Genomic DNA, 22762 nt, shown 5'->3' on the forward strand with positions numbered 1-22762 from the left:
CTAACTCAGTGACAGCACAATAGCAGACAGAATCTGCTCTGTCACTGCAGCTAATCAGTCCTGTGAGTGGTATCAGCTACCAGCTTCACACCAGTCTTCCAGAAAAGTACCTTATGAAACTGTTACACTTCATAACAATTGAAAGAAATAAAGGTTAAAAACTTAATTTCATGAAAACTCACTTTTTACATATCATATAACAAAACACATCTGCATCTGTAACTGAAAAATCCAGTTCTGTAAGTAGTAAAAAAAGACTCAATGCTCACATAGCACACACACTAACATCTCTTACAGTCATCCCCACTATATTATGTTCACATTTCATGAGTGCCAAATGGAAGTACTTACACTTACAATGACTGTTATTTAAACTTTCTAAGCATGTACTCAACAGGAGTAAAACAGGAAAAAAAAGACAAAGCAATTTGCTACCTGCAGGTTGACTTTCATCACTTGACCATATATACTGTACAAAGCAACATCTATTAATCACTGCAAGTTTCAGGATAAACAATCCTTCCTAGGGTGAAATACTCTATCACAGAGTGGTAAGACAGTAATGATACTGACTACCTAACTATTGTTAAAATATGTTGAAGAATCTTAACATTCCAATAAACTTTTTTAAATACAGCTATGCTGAGTTTGGCTGAGATAGAGTTCATTTTCTTTTTTTTAATTGCAATTTTAAACCCTATGGTCTGGTCCAAACTGAAAAGGGGTGGAGATTGTAATGGATATACCTTTAAAATGCTGCAACCATGATTTGAGTTGCATGTTATAGAAATTGCTACAGCAGGAACCACTGCAGAAAAAAGCTTACAAGAATTAGGCAAATGAAGATTCCAGAAGTCACTCACTTCTCACTTTTTCCCAAATTCATTATTACTGAAAGGGTCCCAAAATCTGTGTATCCAGGACGCTACAAAAAAACTTTCCCCATCACAGACAATCTGAGAAAAACACCTGTTCCATAATTTCCCCTGTTTATATGCTCCAAGTATATTCAGAATTTTTACAGAGATGCTGGACAGCCATAATGAGTAGATATCTCACATACATACTGTTCACTATGCCAAGTCATTAAGGATAACTAATTTCCTAAGGATAACTATTTCCTAAAATTTTTCTGCAAGCCAAAGAGCCTACCAATTCTACAGGATCTCTCATTATTCTGCCCTATTTAATATCGGAGAAGAAAAGAAACAGTCAAGTAAATTAAAAACAGGCACTTCACACTTGCCCGCCGCACTCGCAGTGTGCCAAGCCTCACATGAGACAATTTCCATGAAATGCACCAGAGTGCAGCCAGCTGAGAGCACACAGAAAAATCACCCCAAGCCTGACCCTAATTTGAACCTTGTCTGCAATTAGGGGGGAAAACGAGAAAGGTGAACTTTATTTAACTTTTCTTGCACCTCTGCACTTCCTTCACTGGGTCATAAAAGGCAGTGAAAGGGAATGAAGTATAGAGAAAAAGGTTGTGTAATGCAATAACCCGACCTAAGCAAAATTAAGAAGAGTATGAAATTCAACAAGAAAGGTTGTCCCTTCCTCCCTGGCTGCAGGCAAATCAATTTCTAGGCCAAGGAGATTTAGGTAAGCTTCAAACTTTTAGACATTTATCCAAACTAAACCACTTGAGAGTCACCCATCATTTAATGCTGAATATCTTGGCTGGGTAACAGAAAAAAAAAGCCTAATCTGCACATCTCCCACAGGTCACACACTGGTCAACATGATATATTAAAAAAAATGAGAAAAATAAAATTATGCTGAGCTTTATCTTCTTCTCAAAGAAATGTAAGATATAAGAACAGTAATCAAAATAAAAGGAACTAAAAATCAAAAGAAAAAATATTTCAGTACACTAAAGCTCATAAGCCTGGGTTAAACTAAACACCTTTATTCCCTTCTTTAAGAATTAAAAATACAGCATACGAAAATAAATGAGACTTTCCTACTCCAACTCTGTTACTTTTTCTCAAATTTTTTTTTTAAAAACAAACATCAAGAGACATCTCCATCATTACCACTCAGAACTTTAATGTACCAAACTGAGGTATCCCAACTCACAACTAGAGTACAGATTTCCTCTTTATGCTGACAGACACCCAGATTGCTCATTAGGACCCATATAAAAGCACAATAAGTTATACAGAGAAAATGTTAACTGAGGAAAGGCAGTATTATTAAAGTGCAAAAGCTTATTAACATAGTTTACATAAATCCACAGCATCCTCCGTGAGCCAAGAAATTTGCACTCACACATTAATACAGAGTTCTTGATTTATTATTCCGGATGCTGGGCAGATGTGGATTCAATCTGCTATTTTAAGCTTTACTATAAACAGTACAAGCTTTAAGTGCCAGCCTAAAACACGGCATGTACCACTGAACACTGTAATTTAAAAAATGGGCAGCCTTCATTAAAAAACGAGAAAGATCTATTTCAAGACACTATGCAGAGATCAAGACTTTTTTCCTCAGGACTGCTCTCAGTCCATTCTCTGCCCAGCCTATATTTGTATATAGATAAGTATGAAGTTGTCACAATATGGATTCCAGCAGGAATGCTGACAATATCTCAGTGTAAGCGTTCAATGGTGTATTTTTTTCTCTTAGCTTTTTTTCTTGTAAATTTAACTCCGCAGCTTTAAGGCTGATTTCTTGCAACATTATATTTATCATACAGTTGAACCCACAGCTGAAGTTTCTACACAAATCAGCAGTCTATGAGTATTTTCTTTGTCCAAAGTCCCAAAAAGACTTTATGAAATCTCTGTCACTTCCTGATGAAGTATCCTTTTCTCTTTATTTTGCGGAAAGACCATAGTCAGATTTAGGGATGATAAGCAAAGAATAAAAACAAAACTCAGGAAAAAGAAAAAAAGAAAAATGGTTGCAGAAGCATTGAGCATCTTTATTAATGTGAAAGTGTTTCTACTAAGTCACTTTCCTCTTCTGAAGACTTCTGAGTTCTGTGTATTGCACCTTCTGTGGAGAGGATGGGGCCAAGCCATAATGCTTCAACAGAGTGCTTTACCCCATGCTCATGCATACTCACACTAGGACCACTTTTCTGCATCACCCCAGTGATCACAGTGTAGTATATCACAGAGCAGAATTCAACATTGAAAAAAACCCTAATGTCTGTTCTATCAGTCACTCAGAATCAGTTTTCAACTTTAAACTGGCAGGAAAAGTCAATTGCAAATGATTGGAGGAACTTAAGAGGCCTGTGCCTGTAAGTAAGGGTTGAGCCACAGAGCAGGGAGAACACTGCATTTTGTATCACTAGAATCGGTGTGCTGGTTTTATAAGCACCGTTTCAGATGTGATGTGGAAAAAAAGAAATACGTGAATAACTGCAGTGAAATTTTCAGATGGCAAGCAGTTTCTAAGAAAACGTTTTGGAAATTTGTGTTATCAGGTCATCCAAACACTGTACAGAGTCTTGATGCATTTTGGTGCACATGGGCTATGTATCTTCAGTGTATATCAGCAAAATCTTCCCAGCTGTTCTGACATTGCCTGATTTCACTAGCCTTCATTCAAAAATTAAGTTCTTATAATCACAGCAATGGTATTAGCCACTTGATGTAATCCTTTTGGATTTCAGTACAGATTTCTATACTGTCTCTCACAGTACCCTTCTGGACAAGATGTCCAACATACAACCAGAGGCATCAGAGGGTAAAAAAAAAAGTTAAAAAATAATCAAGCATTCTTTTGTGCCTTGACTGCAAGCTAGAAAGTCAAAGCAGTTTCTGGCTTTCCCAAAACAATATGACGACTTACCTAGCTGTGTTATTATAATAAGCAAAAAGCTAAGTTTATCAGCTCCAAAACTTTATTATCATGAAAACAAAAAATCCATCTCAAACATTTTCAGACATTCACTCTAATTTGGATACTTTCTTCACCTGACAACAACTCATAACTTGTCACTTGTCTAAAGCATCATAAACAGCAGTAGTAGGAACTGGCAGAATGTCTGGCTTTGAGGATGGTAATCATGTCCTCAAACTGGGTTTAAAATGACTGAAGCATGTCAAGCATCCATTTACAAAGAAAACATCTGAAACAATATCACACTTGCACAAAAGGCAGAGCTGATGCTGATAAAAGCTGACAGTTACTGTGTGAAACAGGATTGTGCACACAGAAGCTCTGCTAAGTAAGGCAGCCTAGTGCCAAACAGTAATGCCATTGTAAACATTAGCTTTTCTCCTGCAAATTTTTATTGACTAAGATTAGTCCAACAGAGATGACTGGTCTAGCACTGTTAGAAAGAAACAGATAGAATGCAGCCTTGTACTGCAGAATTAAAAGAAAAAAAATTAAAAAAAAGTCTTTCTTCAACTGCTGTGAGTGAAGGGCAGCAACAGGAGAGTTAATGCAGCTAATCTCACTGAAGTGAAATTATTATAGGCAGATACTTTTCTGCAGTAGAAAAAACCTACAGCCTTTCTGTGATTGCTAAGGCAAGGACACTTGATTCAATAAAATTTCTCGTGGTTGAGCTGGCTATTAAATGGTTGTAGCAAATTTAAAGGTGAACAGGAGAGAGGACAGCAATCAAATGGCAGTAATTCACTATCCTGAATTTAAAAAAGTAACTCCCCTGTTATTTTCCCCACAATCAGTTTCATAGAGTCTAGCACTGTTTTTGACAGGCCTGGAGGCATCAGAGTACCACAATTCATGGAAAGCACTGCTGGCACCAGTAGGAAACTGAAGAATTTTAGACAAAGCTTATTATCGTGCTGATTTACACGGGAGTTTGTTTGTTTTCCGGAACCAACACATTTTTGGCATAGACTTCAAAAGCTTTAGCTATCATGTGAACAACACATTTCAAATTGTTGAGAGGTCCATGACCATCAGTTGAGCTACAGTTCTGTGCATAAAGGCATGTTTTCCTAAACAGAATTAAAAACACAAAAGGCAGAGAATCCAGACATTTCCTTCCATAACTTGATACAAAATGAAACAAAAAAGATTATACTGAAACAGTTAAAAAAAGCACTTCAAGATGATTCTCTTTGTGTTTTACTTTAAAGTAGTATTGAAGACTTTTTAAACATAACTTAAGCACAAAAGCAGTACATACTACAGTAGACACAACTGCATGTGCACAAGTTCAGCTATGATAAACTGGACTACCTTCCTTCCTACTGGATTTGGCAATACCATCCCGGATGAGCAGAAAGCTAGGGACATAGTCTGAACAGTGTCATCACTGTTTTGGATTTGTGTCTGTCATCAGAGACTCCTCTAGTCAAAGAAAGATCATACTAACCAAAACTGGGGTCATGTCCTTTCAATGTAGTAAAAGCTGGGGTACATTTTTTAAAGTTCTGAATCCCATTTGTCTTGGAGCTCCAAGGCATAACTATTGTTGAACTACTGACTCAGACAGAAGTTTAAATGCTCAGAAGCGTTACCAAATAATATTTGAAAAGTTTCAGTTCTACCACCTTGAACACCACAGCATAATCATTTACCTTCTCAGGCTGAATATTACAAAGGATAAAAAAAGCAAGCATGGTTTATCATGACATAGCAATCCAATACAATTAAGTGTCAGAATTCACATTCCAGCTCTGGGTTCCACCTTGCAGACTACAGTGATGCAACTTCTGTTCCTGGCATGCCTCTATAGCCAGCCCAACCTCCCTGGAAAAGGTGACCTCTTGCAGTGCTGCTGAGAGAAAGAAGAGGTTAGGTGAACGCATACTGTGAGACACGTTTGACCACCGGGCTGCCATTTGAATCACCCTGACCTCAGCAGACACACTATGCTGTTTATAGCAAGCCTGTGCTAGGGAGCAGGATAAAGCAACAGTTGCAGTCCTTCTCTTGGCTCAGCCTGAGGCACTCAAATGGTTGTTCAAAGGTAGCCTGAGGCTAAAGCAATTCACATCCGCACTGAAGTGCAAGGCAAACAGAGCCTACCATATTCATGGATTTCACCTGCCAGCAGCAAACATTGAGGTCCCCCTAAGACCCTACACCCATCTCGACTACCAAACTGCAGCCACGTAACAAACTGCAGTGAGAAATGAGGCAACAGCTTGGCCAAGCAATCACTGCTGCAGCTGCTCCTCCACATGCACCAAAGTAGCAGCATGCCCTGAGTACCACCTGAACACAGGTTTGCAGCCAGCAAGTTCAAACTGGAGGCCCCTGACAGCGACAAAATATAGTCTTTGCATACATCCTCCACACGCAGCCCCACCCCTCCTCTCCCTTTCTGCAGTCCCTGGGATAAGAACACCAGGTGAGTATTGCAGGAGGAACTGTCTGGATGCATGATAAATGCACTTCAGAGATGGGGGAGCCCAAATGTTTGGGACTGACTTTGGCGCACACTGGCCTGCATAAGGGTATAAAACGCTGCTGGACATTGGGCCAGCTGGTCTCCCAGTGTTGCAAGCAGCTTCCAGGCAGAGCCCCTTCCCAGCACAGATGCCTGCAGGGTATGTGCAACCTGAAGATGAGGAACTTTTTGACAGGTGAGTAAAAAGCACTTAGATCCCATCACATATGGAGATAAAATTCTAAAGTAGCTACATAGGTACTTTATTGCTTTGTAATTGTGAATCCAGCAAGGCCAGACTGTAAACCTGTACTTTTCTAGCCAAACCTGCTTGCATTATAAGCCTTTAGACATAAACTGTTGACCAAATCTGAGACTAAGTGGACCTAGCTACACCTAGACTTCTCTGAGAAGTTTAGAAAGCAAGGGGGTTTCACTGAAGCTCATGACTCAACCAAAGGGACCATGACTTGATCATACTATAATCTATTATAATAGATGATAGAGCTGTTATTTGAGAAACTGCACTGGCAATATTCATATACTGAATTAGCAATAAATCTAATAATTATCATTCACATAATCACCATATCCTACTTCTGGCACCTGGCCAAGAGCCTTCTCTTCACTACTTTGCTACAAGTCCATCTTGAGGAACCCAAAAAGTCTTGAGTTCTCAACCAAATTTGCACCAAGTCCTTACACCTCAGAAGAGCTTTACCTCAAACTTCTACATCTGCAAACCACGAACATTAGTTACTTTTTAACTAGAGAGTACATGCAAGTGTAATTTGACGATTAAAAAACAACACATGATTACAGTGATAAAAGCAAAGCATGACCACAGAACGTAATATGAGCTACTGCATATCTACCATAATTAGTCTGTTTTATGGGAGGATGGAAATTAAAGCAGTGTAATTAACCCACACAAGCAAACAGTTCCTTTTTTTTTTCTTTAACCTAATTTTGTGACTTTCGGGTCTAAGAAAAACAATTCTTAAACCTATGAAGAATATGCTACACACAGCACAGTGAGACTGAACAAGCATGCAATCCCTGTAAAGGAGATCAGTGGCCAGGGACCAGGCTCCCACAGAAGCAGCCCCTGGTTGACTCAAGCCTGTCAGCCTCATGTACAGCTTCTTTCAGCAGTTCTCTGATGTCACCGAGAGTAAACGTGAAATACCACAAGACAGAACCAGAAATCTCTTGCCCACATCTCATGGTCAAATGTCACAGTACATTCCTTCAGAGCGACTTAGGAACTACACTGAAAAATATGTTTGCATAGAATTCCTAAACTAAACAAAAAAAGTGAGCTTTAGAATGCGCTGACTGGTATGCATAGCCAGCACATTTTTTTTCCTCCTATCAGAGGGAAAACATTTTCAGAACATTTACTGATGTGAAGAATTTCAGAAAATGCTGCAAGTTTAACTTCCCAAAAAACATTTAAACAATATTTAAAAAAAACCCCTAACCCACTTTAACTGCAGTGTTTCCAAGGGCCGTTAACTGCACCAATAATTGGTCTTCAGAACAAAGGCAGTTTAAGATAGATGCAGTTGTTCCTCTCTTCAGAATAACCCTAAATGTTCAATTTTTTGAAATCATTTGTAATGACTGTAATGGGCATAAAAGCCTTTAAGTCTATTTAGTGAGAATCGATAAGATTGTTAATAATATAGAGAAAAATATTATTTACAGAGTAAGTTAAAACAAAACAGAAACAAACAATTTATATTGTATCCAGAGAGAAGATTCTTTCTTAGCCAATTCAACACCTAGAAATCATTTGATATGTTCCCAGCTACAAAGCCCAGGGAAAGAGTTCACAGTCAGATTCTGGGAAGCCTTCTCAGATTTAGTATTTAAGCTCAGGAATAGAGAAAGACAGAGAACACAGTTGTAGGCTGAGTTGTTTTTTTGGGTTTTTCATGCAAACAAGTTTATGCACAGGAAAGAACATGGAACAAAAATAACTGCATGCTTTTTCTTTTTCCTTTACCCAAAAGTCATGGCACAGAAATGAGTCACTTCACATAGACTGTATGTGCACACATTTATTATCTCACTTTGGAACAACAGAAGTCCAAATTTGCATGGCTCGCACCAGATTTTTAGAGAGGCAAACAACTTCATTCAAAGTTTCATTAAAAGGTAGGACTCATACTGGGTTTGGATTGTTGATACGTCTTTTCATATGACCCATCACAAGTAAAAAGAGATGCTCGTTCCAAAAGGAGAAGTAACACAATGGAATCTCTCTCTATTAGAGAATCAAGGTATATTTCTCTGCCCAAATACAGCCTGGACAGAAAATGGATTGAGAACAGCCTCGAGGAGAAGGACTTGGAGTGTTGTATGATGAGAAGTATGATATGACCCAACAATGTGTGCCTGCAGCCCAGAAAGCCAACCATGAGCTGCATCAAAAGCAGGGTGGCCAGCAGGTCAAGAGAGGGCATTCTCCCTCACTACTCCACTCTTGTGAGACTCCACCTGGAGTGCTGCGTTCAGCTCTGGGGTTCCCAACATAAGAAAGATGGGAACCCATCGGACAAGTTCAAGAGGAGGACCATGAAGATGATTAGAGGGCTGGAGCCTCTCCCACGAAGACAGGCTGAGACAGTTGGGGCTGTTCAGCCTGGAGAAGGCTCCAGGGTGATCTTCTAGCAGCCTTCCAGTACCTAAAGGAGGACTACAGGAGAGCTGGAGAAGGACATTTTACAAGGGCCTGTAGTGATAGAACAAGGGGGAATGGCTTTAAACAGAGAGGACAGGTTTAGACTAGATATTAGGAGAAAATTCTTTACTGTGAGGGCGGTGAAGCACTGAAACAGGTTGCCCAAAGAGGCTGTGGATGCCCCATCCCTGGAAGTGTTCAAAGCCAGAGTGGGCAGGGCTTTGGGCAACCTGGTCTAGTGGAAGGTGTCCCTGACCATGGCAGGTGGGTTGAAACAAAGTTCAACATGGGGAAGTGCCAGGTTGGGGCAACCCTGGATGTACATTCATACAGACTGGGGAATGAGATGCTGGAAAGCAGCACCTTGGAAAGGCACCTGGGGGTCCTGGTCGATGGCAAGTTGAATATGAGTCGGCAGTGCCCTGTTAGCCAGGAGGGCCAACCGTGTCCTGGGGGGCATCAGGCAAAGCATCTCCAGCTGGTTGAGGGAGGGGATTGTCCTGCTCTGCTCTGCACTGGGGTGGCCTCACCTTGAATATTGGTCACTGTAATACGAAAAAAGATATAAAGCTATTAGAGAGTGTCCAAAGGAGGGCAATGAAGATGGTGAAGGGCCTTGAGGGGAACTCATATAAGTGGCTGAGGTTGCTTGGTCTGTTCGGCCTGAAGGAGAGTGAAGGGAGACCTCATCATAGTGTACAACTTCCTCATGAGAGAAAGAGGAGGGGCAGGCACTGATCTCTGCTCTGTGGGGTCAGTGACAGGACCCGAGGGAATGGCCTAAAGTTGTGTCAAGGGAGGTTCAGGTTGGATATTAGAAAAAGATTCTTCCCCCAGAGGGTGGTTGGGCACTGGAACATGCTCCCCATGGAAGTGATCACAGCACCAAGCCTGACAGTTCAAGAAGCATTTGGATTATACTCTCAGGCACAGGGTGAGACCCTTGGGGATGGTTCTGTGCAGGGCCAGAAGTTGGACTTGACGATCCTTGTGGGTTTCTTCCAACTCAGCATATTCTGTGAGATGATCTTTAAGGTCCCTTCCAATCCAAGCCATTTTATGATTCCATGACAGTAACATATAGATTTGATGGATTGCATCAGGCTCATTACCATAATTTAAAACTGGCCTCACATACTTGCATGCAAAAGGGTTACAATACAGGTATATTACAAGGTCTAGTTATCAAAATATTTGGTTCGATGACACAGTGTAGAGCATTGCTGGAGACATCTGTAGTCACTCTACATGTGCAATACCATGCAGAGATAAAAGATCAGGTCCCGATAGCTCTGCTGTTGTATTAAAGCAGCACAATATCCAACCCAGTCAGCTCTGGCCTCTCAGCTACCGCTCTCTTGTTCTGAAAGTAGCCGGTTTGCTTCTCTTCATATTTCTGGATTCTGTGGTATATACATCTTTTGAGAATTAAAGCAAATACTCCCCTAGCCATTGAGCCAGTTGCAAGGGAAAAGAAAGGAAAGAAAAAAGTTTAAGTATTCCCCAGGAAAACAAAATAACCCTGCCTGCTGAGGTAAGTATGAGAGAGCTAACCCTTAACTCCTTCCCTGCTGCTCATTGTCACACCCAGGGGCAAAGATAAATTGCAGCAGGAAGGTCTGTTGAACTTTAGGATGTTATTGCCCTCAACTGTCACTCTCACCTTCCTGTCAGATTACAATCCCTGTGGCATAGCCAGTGAGAGAAGAACGTGCCTCCAGCTGAGCTACACTGGTTACCAAGCCATGTTTTATCCTAGAGACAAGTGTTTACTGCCCCCTGACACACTAAGCCTTTGGGCTGAAGAAGTTGAAGCATCCCTGCCAATTCTGAAGCAGGGACACCGGCCTTCTGAGGACAGAGAGCTTCAGGGCAGGCAGCCGGGTACAGGCAACAATCATTCATTCCCCCAGTGGTTGCCAGAGCCTGAAAGTTAGGATCCAGCATACACATTTCCTCCTTCCAGTTTCATGGTATAGCATGAACAAGAGCAGTTTCAGGGACAAGAAATGAGGGTTATGTTAACAGTGGTTCAACTATGGTACAGAAGTAAGGAGGACCCACGCTTCAGTCTCTGTTTGGGTTCCCTTCCAAGTTTAACATTGGTTCTGAGTGAAGATGGGGCTGCAGAGACAGATACTAATGAATTTTTGGGCTGCCTTATAATGCAGGTTAGACAACTCGATATATAGCAAAACAACAGAAACACATTTCAAAATATTCCACTATACTCACAAATTAGCTGAGATAGTGTCCCAGATTGTCAGAGGAAAACTCATTTTTCTCAGGCCAATATTTAGCTTCATTCCTCAGTATACCACTCTTTCTAGCTTGTCTTCCTTTCAGTTGATTTTCATCCTGATGACTTCAGTGACTGCAGTCATCTCTGAATGCTCTGGTCAAATGTTCAAAGTAACATTCCAAGCCTCGAAACAGAGTGCTGTACATCCCTCACAAGGGAAAAGGATGATCAGCTACAGAAACAGGACTTCACAATCCAAAACAGAAACATCCAAAACTTGTATAACTGTACTTCATCCACTCCTTCACTTCCACACAGTAGCCAAACACTGTGGCACTTCAGGTAATAAGCCCAGATAAACTTTTGTTTGACAAGGAAAAGCTACATCTCTTTCTATCTACCATCATTTTTCCAGAGGTACAGGTCAGACATTCGACTCTGACATCATGTTTGCTGTCTTAGTACATCCAGAACAGGAAGATCCTTTGCAGCTATGAACCACTCTGCCTGCAACATCACTACCCAAGTCACACTCACCTTTTCACTGTTTCTTAAGCTGTTTATGAATGCACCATACCACCTGTAGTTTTTGTAGTTTTTCTGCATGGGACAATTCTGAAGAATTCTAAAAATCCTTAGTGAGCTCCTAGGCTCCCTGTTCCTAAGGAAAATACTTTATTTTGTGCAAAAAAGCTTCACACTAATGCCCAGTATCTGTGGTTTCAATCTAAAAATATTGCTTCTTTTTCTTCCCAGAGATAAAGTCAATGTATGCAAGCATCCTTGCTGCTTCTCCATTAGGTACATACCATCACCCACTTCAGCATAACATAAATTACTTTCCTGACAGTTTGTTTCTAGCACACACTGAGCAAAGAAATCTCATCTTTCTGCTATTTCACAATTTATTGTAAATTTGCTCTCACAAGTGCTGTAGTTCCCCTTTAGCAAAGCACCTGAGAACACTGGGTGATTTCTTAGGATCAGGGTCATCCTGCATTACCTGCAATATTTAACCAATGGCATAAGTCACACTTCCATGCATGATAAGATTTCAAATGATAATAAGTCAGTAATGAGTACACTCAAGGAGAAAAAGAGACATATTGTCTTACTATGGAATACAGGTGGTTTTGCAGCACTCAGTGCTGTACTGAAAAATCATCTACTAGAAAATCTGCCTGCAGACAGGAAAGAAATTCCTGTTGATCTTTTTTACTGCAGTCTGTCCTTCAACTTTGCTGACTTTGTCATCAATTTTCCAGCTCCAAGAGTAATCATATTATAGATTCATACTAAATAAGGTAGATAAGCTTGATTTGGACAAGAATTGTCTTACGACTAAATAAATGGCTACAATTTCAAGCAGGGCCAGGGAAAAAGGCAAATAGATAGCATTTTTAACAAAGACTCTCCTTACTACTCACAATGAAATGGTCCTTGCTGCTCAGCCTTTAAGCATTAGTAGATGGTTAAGGTTCCACTAGTAAACCAAGAGATGGTTACAGGCATCTTTTAGAGATCCCTCCACCCTCATTACGAAGCAAGAGGACATTCTTCTCAAGGTTCTGCCCCGATGTACAGAAAGTAAATAGATACTATTAACAGATATCTTCATTGTGGGAAACACCTGCTCAATATCTTGCACAGGTAGTAATAAAACTTCTTTAGATTTTTTTCTTCTTAAAGTAAACACACTGTCATTTCCTAACACAAAGTTCATCATGAACCATAGGACTGCTCGTATTAAAACTCATTCTTAATGCTGTTCTTCATTAAGAATTGAATAGATGTCAACGGTCCCAATCCAACACATATTCTGGAAAAAGAATATGGTAACAATGAATTGCATCTATAAAACACAGAAATTAAAAATTACTGATTTTTCAAAGATTTAAGAGATCACGAAGTAGTGGATAAAGAATGCTGTATGTAAATGAAAAAATATGAGATTCAGCATTTTTGGATAAAAGCTCGACTTATATTCAAAAGCATGAGGCAGGGAGAACCCACCAATAAAGAACACAGAGCAAGAAAACAAGAAGGGTGTAACAAAAATTCTCAGGAAATAGTAACAGATCATTCTACATAAAATGAGAACTGAAAAAAAAGAGGCAGCACTTTAAAACCCACAGTGACACTTCAACTCAATGGCTCAGCATAATTTTGTAAGCTTAAATTTTAGAAATGTAAAGGTTCTGACTGAGGAGTTCTCAGATCATCAATCTGCAAAGCAAGAACAAAAATGATATAAAAAACGTCGATGCTAGAAGAGCCACTTATTAAAATACTAAAACAACAGAAGAGCAAAATAAAAACCCTATTAAAATAATGGGGTTTTTTAAATTAAGAATGCTAGCATTTTCAGGGTGACATTGCACTCAATGGCAGATAATTGGGAACCCTGACAATACACTACTGCTAAAATACTACTAACATATTCAGCATGGTTTTCAAAAAAGTATATACAGTGAAATAAATCTTTCTGCTTTTGACAGCTTGAAGGTCTGGCTGATAAAGATGACTTATGCTAATACACTTGAGTTTCTCTTAATACAAATAACTTATCATTAAAGGATGCTTTGACCAAAAAGTTTGACAAATAAAGGCATACATTACACAAATTAAAAAGCTGTCCCCCTGGTTGATCTCCAGATGTTGCTACTATAAAGAAATCCACATAAACACTACTTTGACTGGTCTCCTTTGAAATTCCTGACTGGGGACTATTCAATTTTAATGGACACAAAAAATGATATAAAGTATTTGCTGACCAAACCTGGATATGTGTTGAAGGAGCATCCAGAAACAATGCACTTTACTATTACAAAGTGATATTAATCACTGATAAAATTATCTTGGTCCTACAAGATGACTTGAATGCAGAAGTCCATGAAGTTAGGCCACATTCCCAGAACGCAGCAGGAAAACATTTTGAATAACTGTCTCAAGCTCTCAGTACAATGTAGAGCAGGTGTGTGCACAATACATTAATAGGACGATTAGTGGAAACAGTGAAATAATCTTGTATTGATGAGTACACTATTATGCTTACTTTCAAAAGGGCTACAAAAATATTGGAGATGCACAATGAAATTGCTAGTTCATGCTTGTGTACTAAGACACACAAAGAATATATTACACACCCGTCAACCTCGCTAGCAGTCATAACAAAAACCCTTGACTGGGAATGTAAAAAACAATGACAACAGAGCATGTAAAGTTCTTCAATATTTGGAGAACTTACTGGGATGAAACGGACTCCTAATCACATGAGAGTTTAAAATAAAATTAAAGTTTTAAGAAGTATTCTTTAACACATCTCATGAGCAAAACAAAGTTATTCTTGTGAAAGATGGACATCAGCATGGACTTTCCCTCTTTGAAATCTGTGAATTCCCCCATTTCTTAATGCCTGCTCATACAGATAGAAGTCTGCATGTCAGCAACATGTTCATATATCTTGATTAGTCTTAATAATACCTATTGACTCAGAGGCTTCCTCTGCTTGCTCAAAAAGCTCACAGTTCTCTACCATAGTGCCCAAGCTGCCACATGTTTTTGAGTGGAGAAGGGACAGCAGCTTTCTTTTGAACCATCCGACACCAGTGACCAGCTGGAGCCAGAACGGGGTGGGCAATACTCACAAGCCTTCCTCAGGGCCCTTGTTCAGAGCAATACTGGATCACTCTGTTCCTGGCTACATACAAGCCAATTTCACTGTCCAGGTCTGGAGCGAGAGGGGTGAACAAGCAGCCTCTGGCCAAGCCAGAGCAGAGCCTGGACTGTCTTCATGGGATGTCACACTGAGCTCCCAGCCAGGCTGGGCAAACCACACCAGCAAGAGCTGCTACTCCTTAAGGCTCGGTTGGTGCTGCAGGATCCACAGTCCTGCCGGAGCTACACACTGCGGGGACTCAAAGGGCTGCTGTAAGCGCTTGAACTTTTTCCTCACACCTCCTCCTCCTCTTCCATGTGCTTGGCACATTACCTGAGAATCCCTTCACACACGTTTCCCTGTCTCTACAACCGTTCCTAAGAGCCCCCTTCGCAGTCTCTTATTCGCCCCATTCCCCCTCTTCTCTGGCCTCTATGGCGCCTTTATCGACCCTTCCCCGGCCCGGCTGGCAGCGTCCCTGCACCGCCTGGGCAGGTGGCACCGCGTCCCGGCTCAGCCCAGCCTAGCCCACCCGCTCACCTGCGTCGTAGAAGGCGTCCAGCACCGCCGTCTCCCCGAAGTCCAGCTCCCCGAAGTTGACCGTGCTGAGCTGGGCTCCCTCGGCCTCGCAGGCCCGCAGGAGGCACAGTCGCGCCCCGGCCTCGGGGCTCCGCGCCCCGTTGCCCGCCTTGGGCGGGTCGTTCAGCACATACACGACCCGCAGGCAGCGCGGCCGCGGGGCCGCCGCGCCCACCTCCGCCGCCTCCGCCTCGGCCGGCCCGGCCGCCGCCAGCTCCGGCTCCGCGCAGGGGGGCGCCGGCTCCGCGGCCGCGCTGCCGCCCGCGGGGCTCTCCATAGCGGCGTCGAGGGACGAGGGGAGCGGGCGGCTGCCGGCAGGTGCTCAGGCGGGGCCGCGTCCCATCGCGAACAGCTGGGCAAACTCCGGCAACTCCCTCCCTCTCTCCTCCTGCCGGCCCTTCTGCCCGCGGCCGGGCGGTAGCGTGCCCCGGCAGGCGGGCACGGACACGGGGCTAAGCGAAGTAAGGTAAAGGCGGCCGGAGCGGAGCGGGTCTCGGCACCGCCCTCCCCAGCCGGGACAGCCCGGCGGACGGGACAGCCCGGGGGAGCCCGGCTCCACCCCGCCGTGCCTTCCCGGGACAACGCGCCCCACTTCCTTCCGCGACCGCGGCGGCACTGAGAAGGAGGCACCGCCGTCGGGGCGATCGCGACTCCTTTATTACTTCCCTTCCCCGCCCCTCTCCGGGCAGCGCCTCCGCGCACCGCCCGCGACTCCGCTGCCTCAGGAGCAAAGGCAACTGCTGCACGTCTGTCTTTATTCCCTCAACTTGTTCCATCGCAGATTTATTTTTTTTTTAGCTGACTCTCCCTTCCTTGTTGTTTACACGAGTTTGACCACAGGCAGCCTGTGTCAGAAGTTTGGGTAGTAGTTCATCCTTAAATTCCTTCTCTTTTTCTTTTATTATCTCCCCCGATCATGACAAAATCGGCTCTTAGTAACTCTGTGGAAACTCCTGGGTAATTCACAAGGATAAAATTAATTTTAATTTCCTAACACATTTTTCTTATTAGCTGCACTGATGATGGCACCCTGGGGTTTGGCACTGCTGCTGGGCCAGGCACTGATGTGTGTGGCAGGAGAAAGTGAAGGGTTGGCTGCGCCTGGATAACTTCCCATCTCGGCCTTGTACCCCAGCTGTCAAAAGGACACAGATACACCCTGTGGAAACCACGGCCTAGTGGCAATCCTTTAAAGGAACAGTGGAAAAGTGCAGTACTCCACCAAGTTTGTATTTGAAGCAGTAAACGTGTCTGGAAAGCTTTTTCATCTCGTTTTTCACTCACAATGACAGAACAGGTTTTAAACTAACAGCATCTTCTCCTTCTGCTGTAGTATGTCTCCCTGTGGCTGAGATAATTTTACCACATGCTGTAATCATGGAAACATAGAATTTTTAAGGTTGGAAAAGACCTCTAAGATCATCGAGTACAACTGTTAACCCAGGACTGCCGTGTTCACCACTAAACCATATCCCCAAGTGCCACATCCACACCTGAACACCTCCAGGGAAGGTGACTCAACCGTTATCCTGGGCAGCCTATTCTAATGCCTCCCATTCTCTCAGTGAAGTAATACAATAGAAGCAACAACCAAAGGCTTACAGCACACTATTTTCCTCTCTAGGCGTGTGGCTGTTTGGGACTAAAATACATTTACTGGTAGAATATGAGAAATTAATTGTGAGGGCTTCAGTTTAATTGTAATTTGCTTACAACTTAGTACGAATGGGCCCTGCACAAAACAGCATAGGTGAATTTTAAATGAGCTGGCTCAGCAGGGGAGCAAACACAAACACACTGGATACCTTCAGATAAGGGCTGAGACCCTGGAGGGCCCCAAGGCTGCCCCAATCTGGGAGATAAGAGCAGTTAATGGGCTGCCCACAGGGACATGGAGAAAGAACCCAATGAGGTGTTGGAAGATCCCAGACCATAAATCTCCATTGGACCAAGAGGCACCCCCACGGCATGTGAAGATCTTGTGCACAGACTGGGGTAGTACAATGGCCCAGGGAATTCTTTGTTCAGAGTCTCTTTCTGGAGGCAGCCACCTGTAATAACCTGACTGTCTCAGAGCCCAGGGTCTGAACACTGGGGTTTGGTAACCGTAATAAGAACTGTAGTAGCCAGTCTTCCTGAGAAACACTCCAATGTGAGGACAGCAGAGCGCTGTGCAGTGTTCATGTTTGCTTAGTGGCTCTTAAGGATTTTAGAGACAATGTAGATAAATAATTTAACAGGCAAACCTGTTTCTCATTTTGGAGAGTTTGGGGCAAATAAACCTTTGGATTTGGTCCACAGGTTGCAGGTGTGCGTGTGTGCTTTTTTGACAAAAGCACTAGTACATGAGGCATTGGAGGAATGATATGGCCACCAGAGATCCTCCTTGTTCCTGGCAAATTTCCTCTTTATATGACAACCCTAACTCTATTGGCCCTGATCCAGTAATGCACCAATTAGCTGATGTAACAGCAGAAAAATCGAAATCTGCATTTAGAAGGTACCCAGTGTGCACATTGAGCCTCTGACCAACAAAAAGCACTGGCACATTAGTTTATAATCCTCCCCAGTACAAATTCTACTTTGTATTTTTTGAATTATAAGAAAGTTTGGTTGGACAGCTGGTATTAAAGACTGAAATGAAAAGTACAGTGCTGGTGAAGGTAAGGGATTATTTGCACAGGAAAGTGTTTATCTTACTCAGGAACATTCTTAGGCTTTTAGCAACAAACGTAAAAAACCAAATTGCAATGTAATGTATTCAGAATAATAGATGTATGGTGTGGTGCTTTCTGTAATTGTGAAAATTGTTTAAGTGGAACAAAAATGTAGGCTGGAATTGCTTAGCGGAATACTACTGAGACATAATAAACCTTTTGTGCCTTCTAGAGATTATAAAAATTTAGTTTGTTGTATATATAAGACATGTCTTCAGGTTTCATTTTTCAGTTTTTATCACTTGGTACATTCTAAATTGCTTGCCGAAAGGTTTCTCTCTTGGTCTTGAAAGAGTGATAGTCTCTTAGTAGATACTTTATGTGATTATAATTAAGAAAATGATATTATCCCCTTTTCTTAATTCTATTCACTCATCTTCCAAACAGTATTCTCACTATTCCTTGGGCATTTCTCCTAACAAGTTATCACTGATTTTCAGTGGCTTAACCGGGTGCAGCTTGTTCAAAGTTTGTATGCTTTCTTTGAAGCTAGAAACAAGGAGCACTTTTAAATGAAAAAGCTTCATTTTATAGGCTGTGACTGTGTCTTCAGAAACTGTGGTTCAGTGCTGGTATGCCTGACATTTCCACTGAGCAGCAGTATCTTCAGGTCTTGCAAGTCACCTGAGTGAAAATAAATGGGAGATTCATGCTTTGGGATATTTGAACTGTTTCTCTGCAACCCAAAAAATGTTAAATGTAGAAGAAAAAAAAATGCAACACTCTTTCCTCTTTTTGGATAAGGTCCAGGTGATAAGAAGAGCCACTCTGCCCCTGGAGTTGCCCATCCAAAGGTCCAGGCCACAAGTGAATATTGAGCTTTCATACACCTTTCCATGACCTTCTGCTTTTGCATGGAACCCAGCCTAAAAAAAACGAGCACAATCCAAGAAGTCAACATTTGCTCTTATATAGTAATGTAAAGATGATGCCACAATTTTCTCAATCAGCACTTTGCACCTGTCAAATCCACTTAGTGCAGAATATTAATTACCACTTCTCCAAAAATAATAGATGTCCTTGAAACCACCTTTTTTTTTTTTTTCATTTTGCAAATCCCTGGGCAGCAGCAGCTGTTTCTCTAGACATAACTGGGCTAATGAGAAGTGAAGCCATCCTTTTTTTCCCAGGGCTATGAAATTTTGGTTCAAACTGTACATTTATATAAAGTTTGACTCCATTGGCAGATATGCCACCTTTTCCCCCGGTGCATATATAGATAGCTACAGCATTCCTCAGCTTCCCTTTTTTAAAAGAAAACACAGACTAGGACTAGTGTCATAAACGTCAGGCTGCAATTTCATTGCTCTCTAACATTTTCAGCTCTAAAGAAGCTCCTCCTATTTTATGCAGTGTCAGGGAAAGCTAAGATCTCTTCATTCGGTTAAGTACCAAGTAAACCAGAAGACACCCAGGTCCATGGGGAACCTGCAAATTTGAGCTGTTCTTCCGAAGTGCAAATCCACCTCCCCATGCCCTGTCAGTATTTCCTGAAGGCTGACAACCAGCACAGTGTCCTGGGCATCCATTGCACCTGGTGCAGAGGTGGCCAGGAGTCTGTCCCTGGGCACTTGGCACTGACCAGCCTCAGACACATCCTGAGCCATGGCCACTTCTCCCCCACCCTCGTGTCCCAGCAGAGAGCTGGGGCCAGGCAGCAGCATCCTGTGCAGACTTCCCCAAGGAGAACCATCAGGGCAACAGCTGCCTTGCATTATCATGCATCCAAAAACCCTGAATTCTGTATCCTAGATGTGAGATTTTTTTTCTGTATTGTGAATATCAGGTATTAGGGAGAATATTTTGATGTTCAAATTCTTTTCTGGCAAGCCACTGTACCAACCTTCCACGAGGTAGTGCAATTTGTAGTGTTAGTGTTTAAACTATTCCAAGCAAACATTTTGTTAATGGACTTCTTGGTATTACTGCTGCTAGTGGGCTACCCCATTTATTTTCATTCACAGTGAGCAAGTCTCCAGGTAACCATACAGATACTGCTGTCATGTGATGAGGAGGAAAATAGTTAATTTCTTTACTGAACGAAAAGATAATTTTTTTTTAAACTATGGATCCAGACAAAATACATTTTCATTTTCAAGGTCATTATGTAAAACTTTACTAGAATTTAAATAAAATGCTGTGAATTCTCACTAAGAATAATTCTCCTTAATAAACTGCTTGGTTTTGTTCAAAAGTCAGATTAAAAATATTAACTCTGTACAACGGAATCTAAGCAACAGGGGTAATTCTTGAAGAAAAACTTCATGAAGATGATTTAAAAATGCTTTTAAATGCTTTAAAAGTTGACTTGCAGCAAAGCAAACCTCTTTGGCAAGGGGGAAACTTGGGCGCCTCAGAGTCACAGGAAATCAAAATACCTTGGCCACCAGACCATTGATGAAACTGGGTTTAGAGATCTCAGGGATTCCTCTTGCTTGTCTTTCAGTGGACAGTATGAGACCTCACAAGCTCATTTGGCCTGACAAAGAATGAAGGCAAAGAAAGCGACTGCTGGGTTAAACATTAGGATCCCTAGCACAGTTTCTGTTCAGACCCACTGTTTTGCACAGGGAAGCCCATTGCACACAGCAACTGCTCATCACTACCCCGTGCAAATGAAGGACACAATGACATCTTGTATGATGTCCAAGGTTAGTCAAAGGGGGATCGTTCTCTTCCTTTGTTTTCCACCTGCCTTGGAGAATGATAATTTTATAAATACGCTCTGTGTGCTCACAAGTACACAGAGCAAAATGTAATCAACTTCAAAATTGGCTTTAACTCCAGATTCCTAATCTCTTTAGTTTTCAGCACATCCAGCACTCTAATCAAAAGTCCTTGCCTTTGGATTTTGAGTAGTTATATGGCAAGTTTTTGGGAGCATGGATGATTAAGGAGTGCAAGCTAGCAGTGAAAAAATACTGCAGGTCTTCTCAATAGATTCCAAAAAACCAGAATTTCACTTATTGATGAGTGCATGCATTTCAAATAATGAAGGAAACTAAACCAACAAACCACCAGTAAATATCACAGCAAAGAGGATTAAAAAAACTCCCAAACTTTCTTGAATCTGTATCAATGCAGAGAGCTCATGCTTTCAATATAACTCAAGTTCTGCAAAATACAGTCTTTAATCAATTAGTCAAACAGAAAATTACTTATTTCCAGTTTTCAACACGTTTATAATAACTTATAGTTTATATTTCAGGTTTGAGAAGACCAAGCCAGACCACCATCCAGAAAGACCTCCCCTAGACCCTGAAAATTCTGAATGCCGACTAAGATGACTAATTTTAGAGAAAACCTCAAGAAAACCCAGAAAAATAGAAAACTTTCAACTTAGGAGGATGGAGTCCTTATCCAACTGTCTATATAATTCTGAACTTTATATTCAATACTATATTTTAATACTTAACAATATTAGCCCTAGATTTCTTCACTCATACAGCATCTTGACATGATGAATTTTTTCTCTTTTGCTGTCCTAAACCTAACAGGTTGCTTGGGTTACATCTCTCTCCCATTTAGCAGGTCCTAGGGTGAAAAATGAACACTTCCTTGGGGAATGAGAAGCAGCTTCAAGAGATACGGTTTAAAATGTTTGCATGGGCAGAAGATTAAATATTCTTACTGGGCCTGATTAATTTTCCTGTTTTCTGCTTGATGAAAGTATCTTTGACTTCTTTATGTGTCATGGCTCAGTGTTTTCATTGCAGTTTTTATTGCTGTTTTAAGACGAGATTGTCACTTTTAGCCTTTCTCAAGTTGTTTCTCTCTGAAGAAATATTCATGATAAGGGCCACCGGAATTTTCACTTTTACTCCAGTTAAGGAGGCCTTTTCTGTCTACTGATTAATGAAAGCCCAGCAAAATTGCGACAATATAGTTATACATGCATATTGTACAAACAATGGAGAGGACTAGAATATGTGGTTCATTTTTATTCACATTTAGGTGAATTTCATATTGCTGTAGATGCAGATACATGAGGGTACATGGGGCTTAGAAGCTTAGCAAAAGCAAATCTGTCAGTGCTGCTTGAAAGCATTTTAAATATCTGTGATCACAATGGTTTTGCTATTACCACTTGGGACTGCGAGCAAAGGAATCCTGAAGAGGCAAGAATTGCTTTGAAGTGACAAATAAAAAAACCCTTCATCTGTTATATCGATGCTCACTTTTGTTATAGGTACTGATGAAAGCTTCCTATATTTAAGCAAATATGGCAATTCAGTGCAACTTCAATAAGAATTTTCCAGTTGCATCTACATTTCTTCTTGTTGAGGCAGTCAAGAAATTGCAGCATTATTAAATATGGGCTGGATATGCAAAGGAAGTCTACCAGTGTTGAAAATAGGGGCTTCTTGTTTAAAAATGAAATCAATAGGTAATTCACATTCATAAACTAGCAGTGTGAGGAGTCATGGGAGAAGCAGGCAGTAATTGGCAGGAGCACCATTAAGGCACCTTGTGAGACAGAGAGCAACATCAGCCTTTTTCAAAACCTCTGGCAGCTATTTTCTCTGCTTGCATGATGCCCATGCTTTGT

At 41.6% G+C, this 22762-nt stretch overlaps 1 protein-coding gene and 1 long non-coding RNA gene across 6 annotated transcripts in view; one reads left to right on the top strand and one right to left on the bottom strand.

Moving 5' to 3' along the window:
• MAP3K15 (mitogen-activated protein kinase kinase kinase 15) overlaps window positions 1-15781 on the bottom strand; it is an 83501-nt gene extending 67720 nt beyond the window's left edge. For 3 of the 5 annotated variants that reach the window (XM_064646727.1, XM_064646726.1, XM_064646729.1), the window contains exon 1: window positions 15458-15781. In XM_064646727.1, the coding sequence (XP_064502797.1) occupies window positions 15458-15773 (316 nt within the window). In that variant the 5' untranslated portion in view covers window positions 15774-15781. The remainder of the gene's footprint in view (window positions 1-15457) is intronic. The other 2 variants (XM_064646730.1, XM_064646728.1) reach the window with 1 other exon arrangement.
• Window positions 15782-16156: 375 nt separating this feature from the next.
• Window positions 16157-22378, top strand: LOC135410223 (uncharacterized). Its single transcript, XR_010428557.1, has 3 exons — window positions 16157-16721; window positions 20660-20864; window positions 21422-22378. It is a non-coding gene; the product is annotated as an uncharacterized LOC135410223 (long non-coding RNA).
• Window positions 22379-22762: the final 384 nt, after the last annotated feature.

Source organism: Pseudopipra pipra, chromosome 2 (assembly GCF_036250125.1).
Source record: "Pseudopipra pipra isolate bDixPip1 chromosome 2, bDixPip1.hap1, whole genome shotgun sequence".
In the NCBI taxonomy this organism is placed as follows: Eukaryota; Metazoa; Chordata; class Aves; order Passeriformes; family Pipridae; genus Pseudopipra; species Pseudopipra pipra.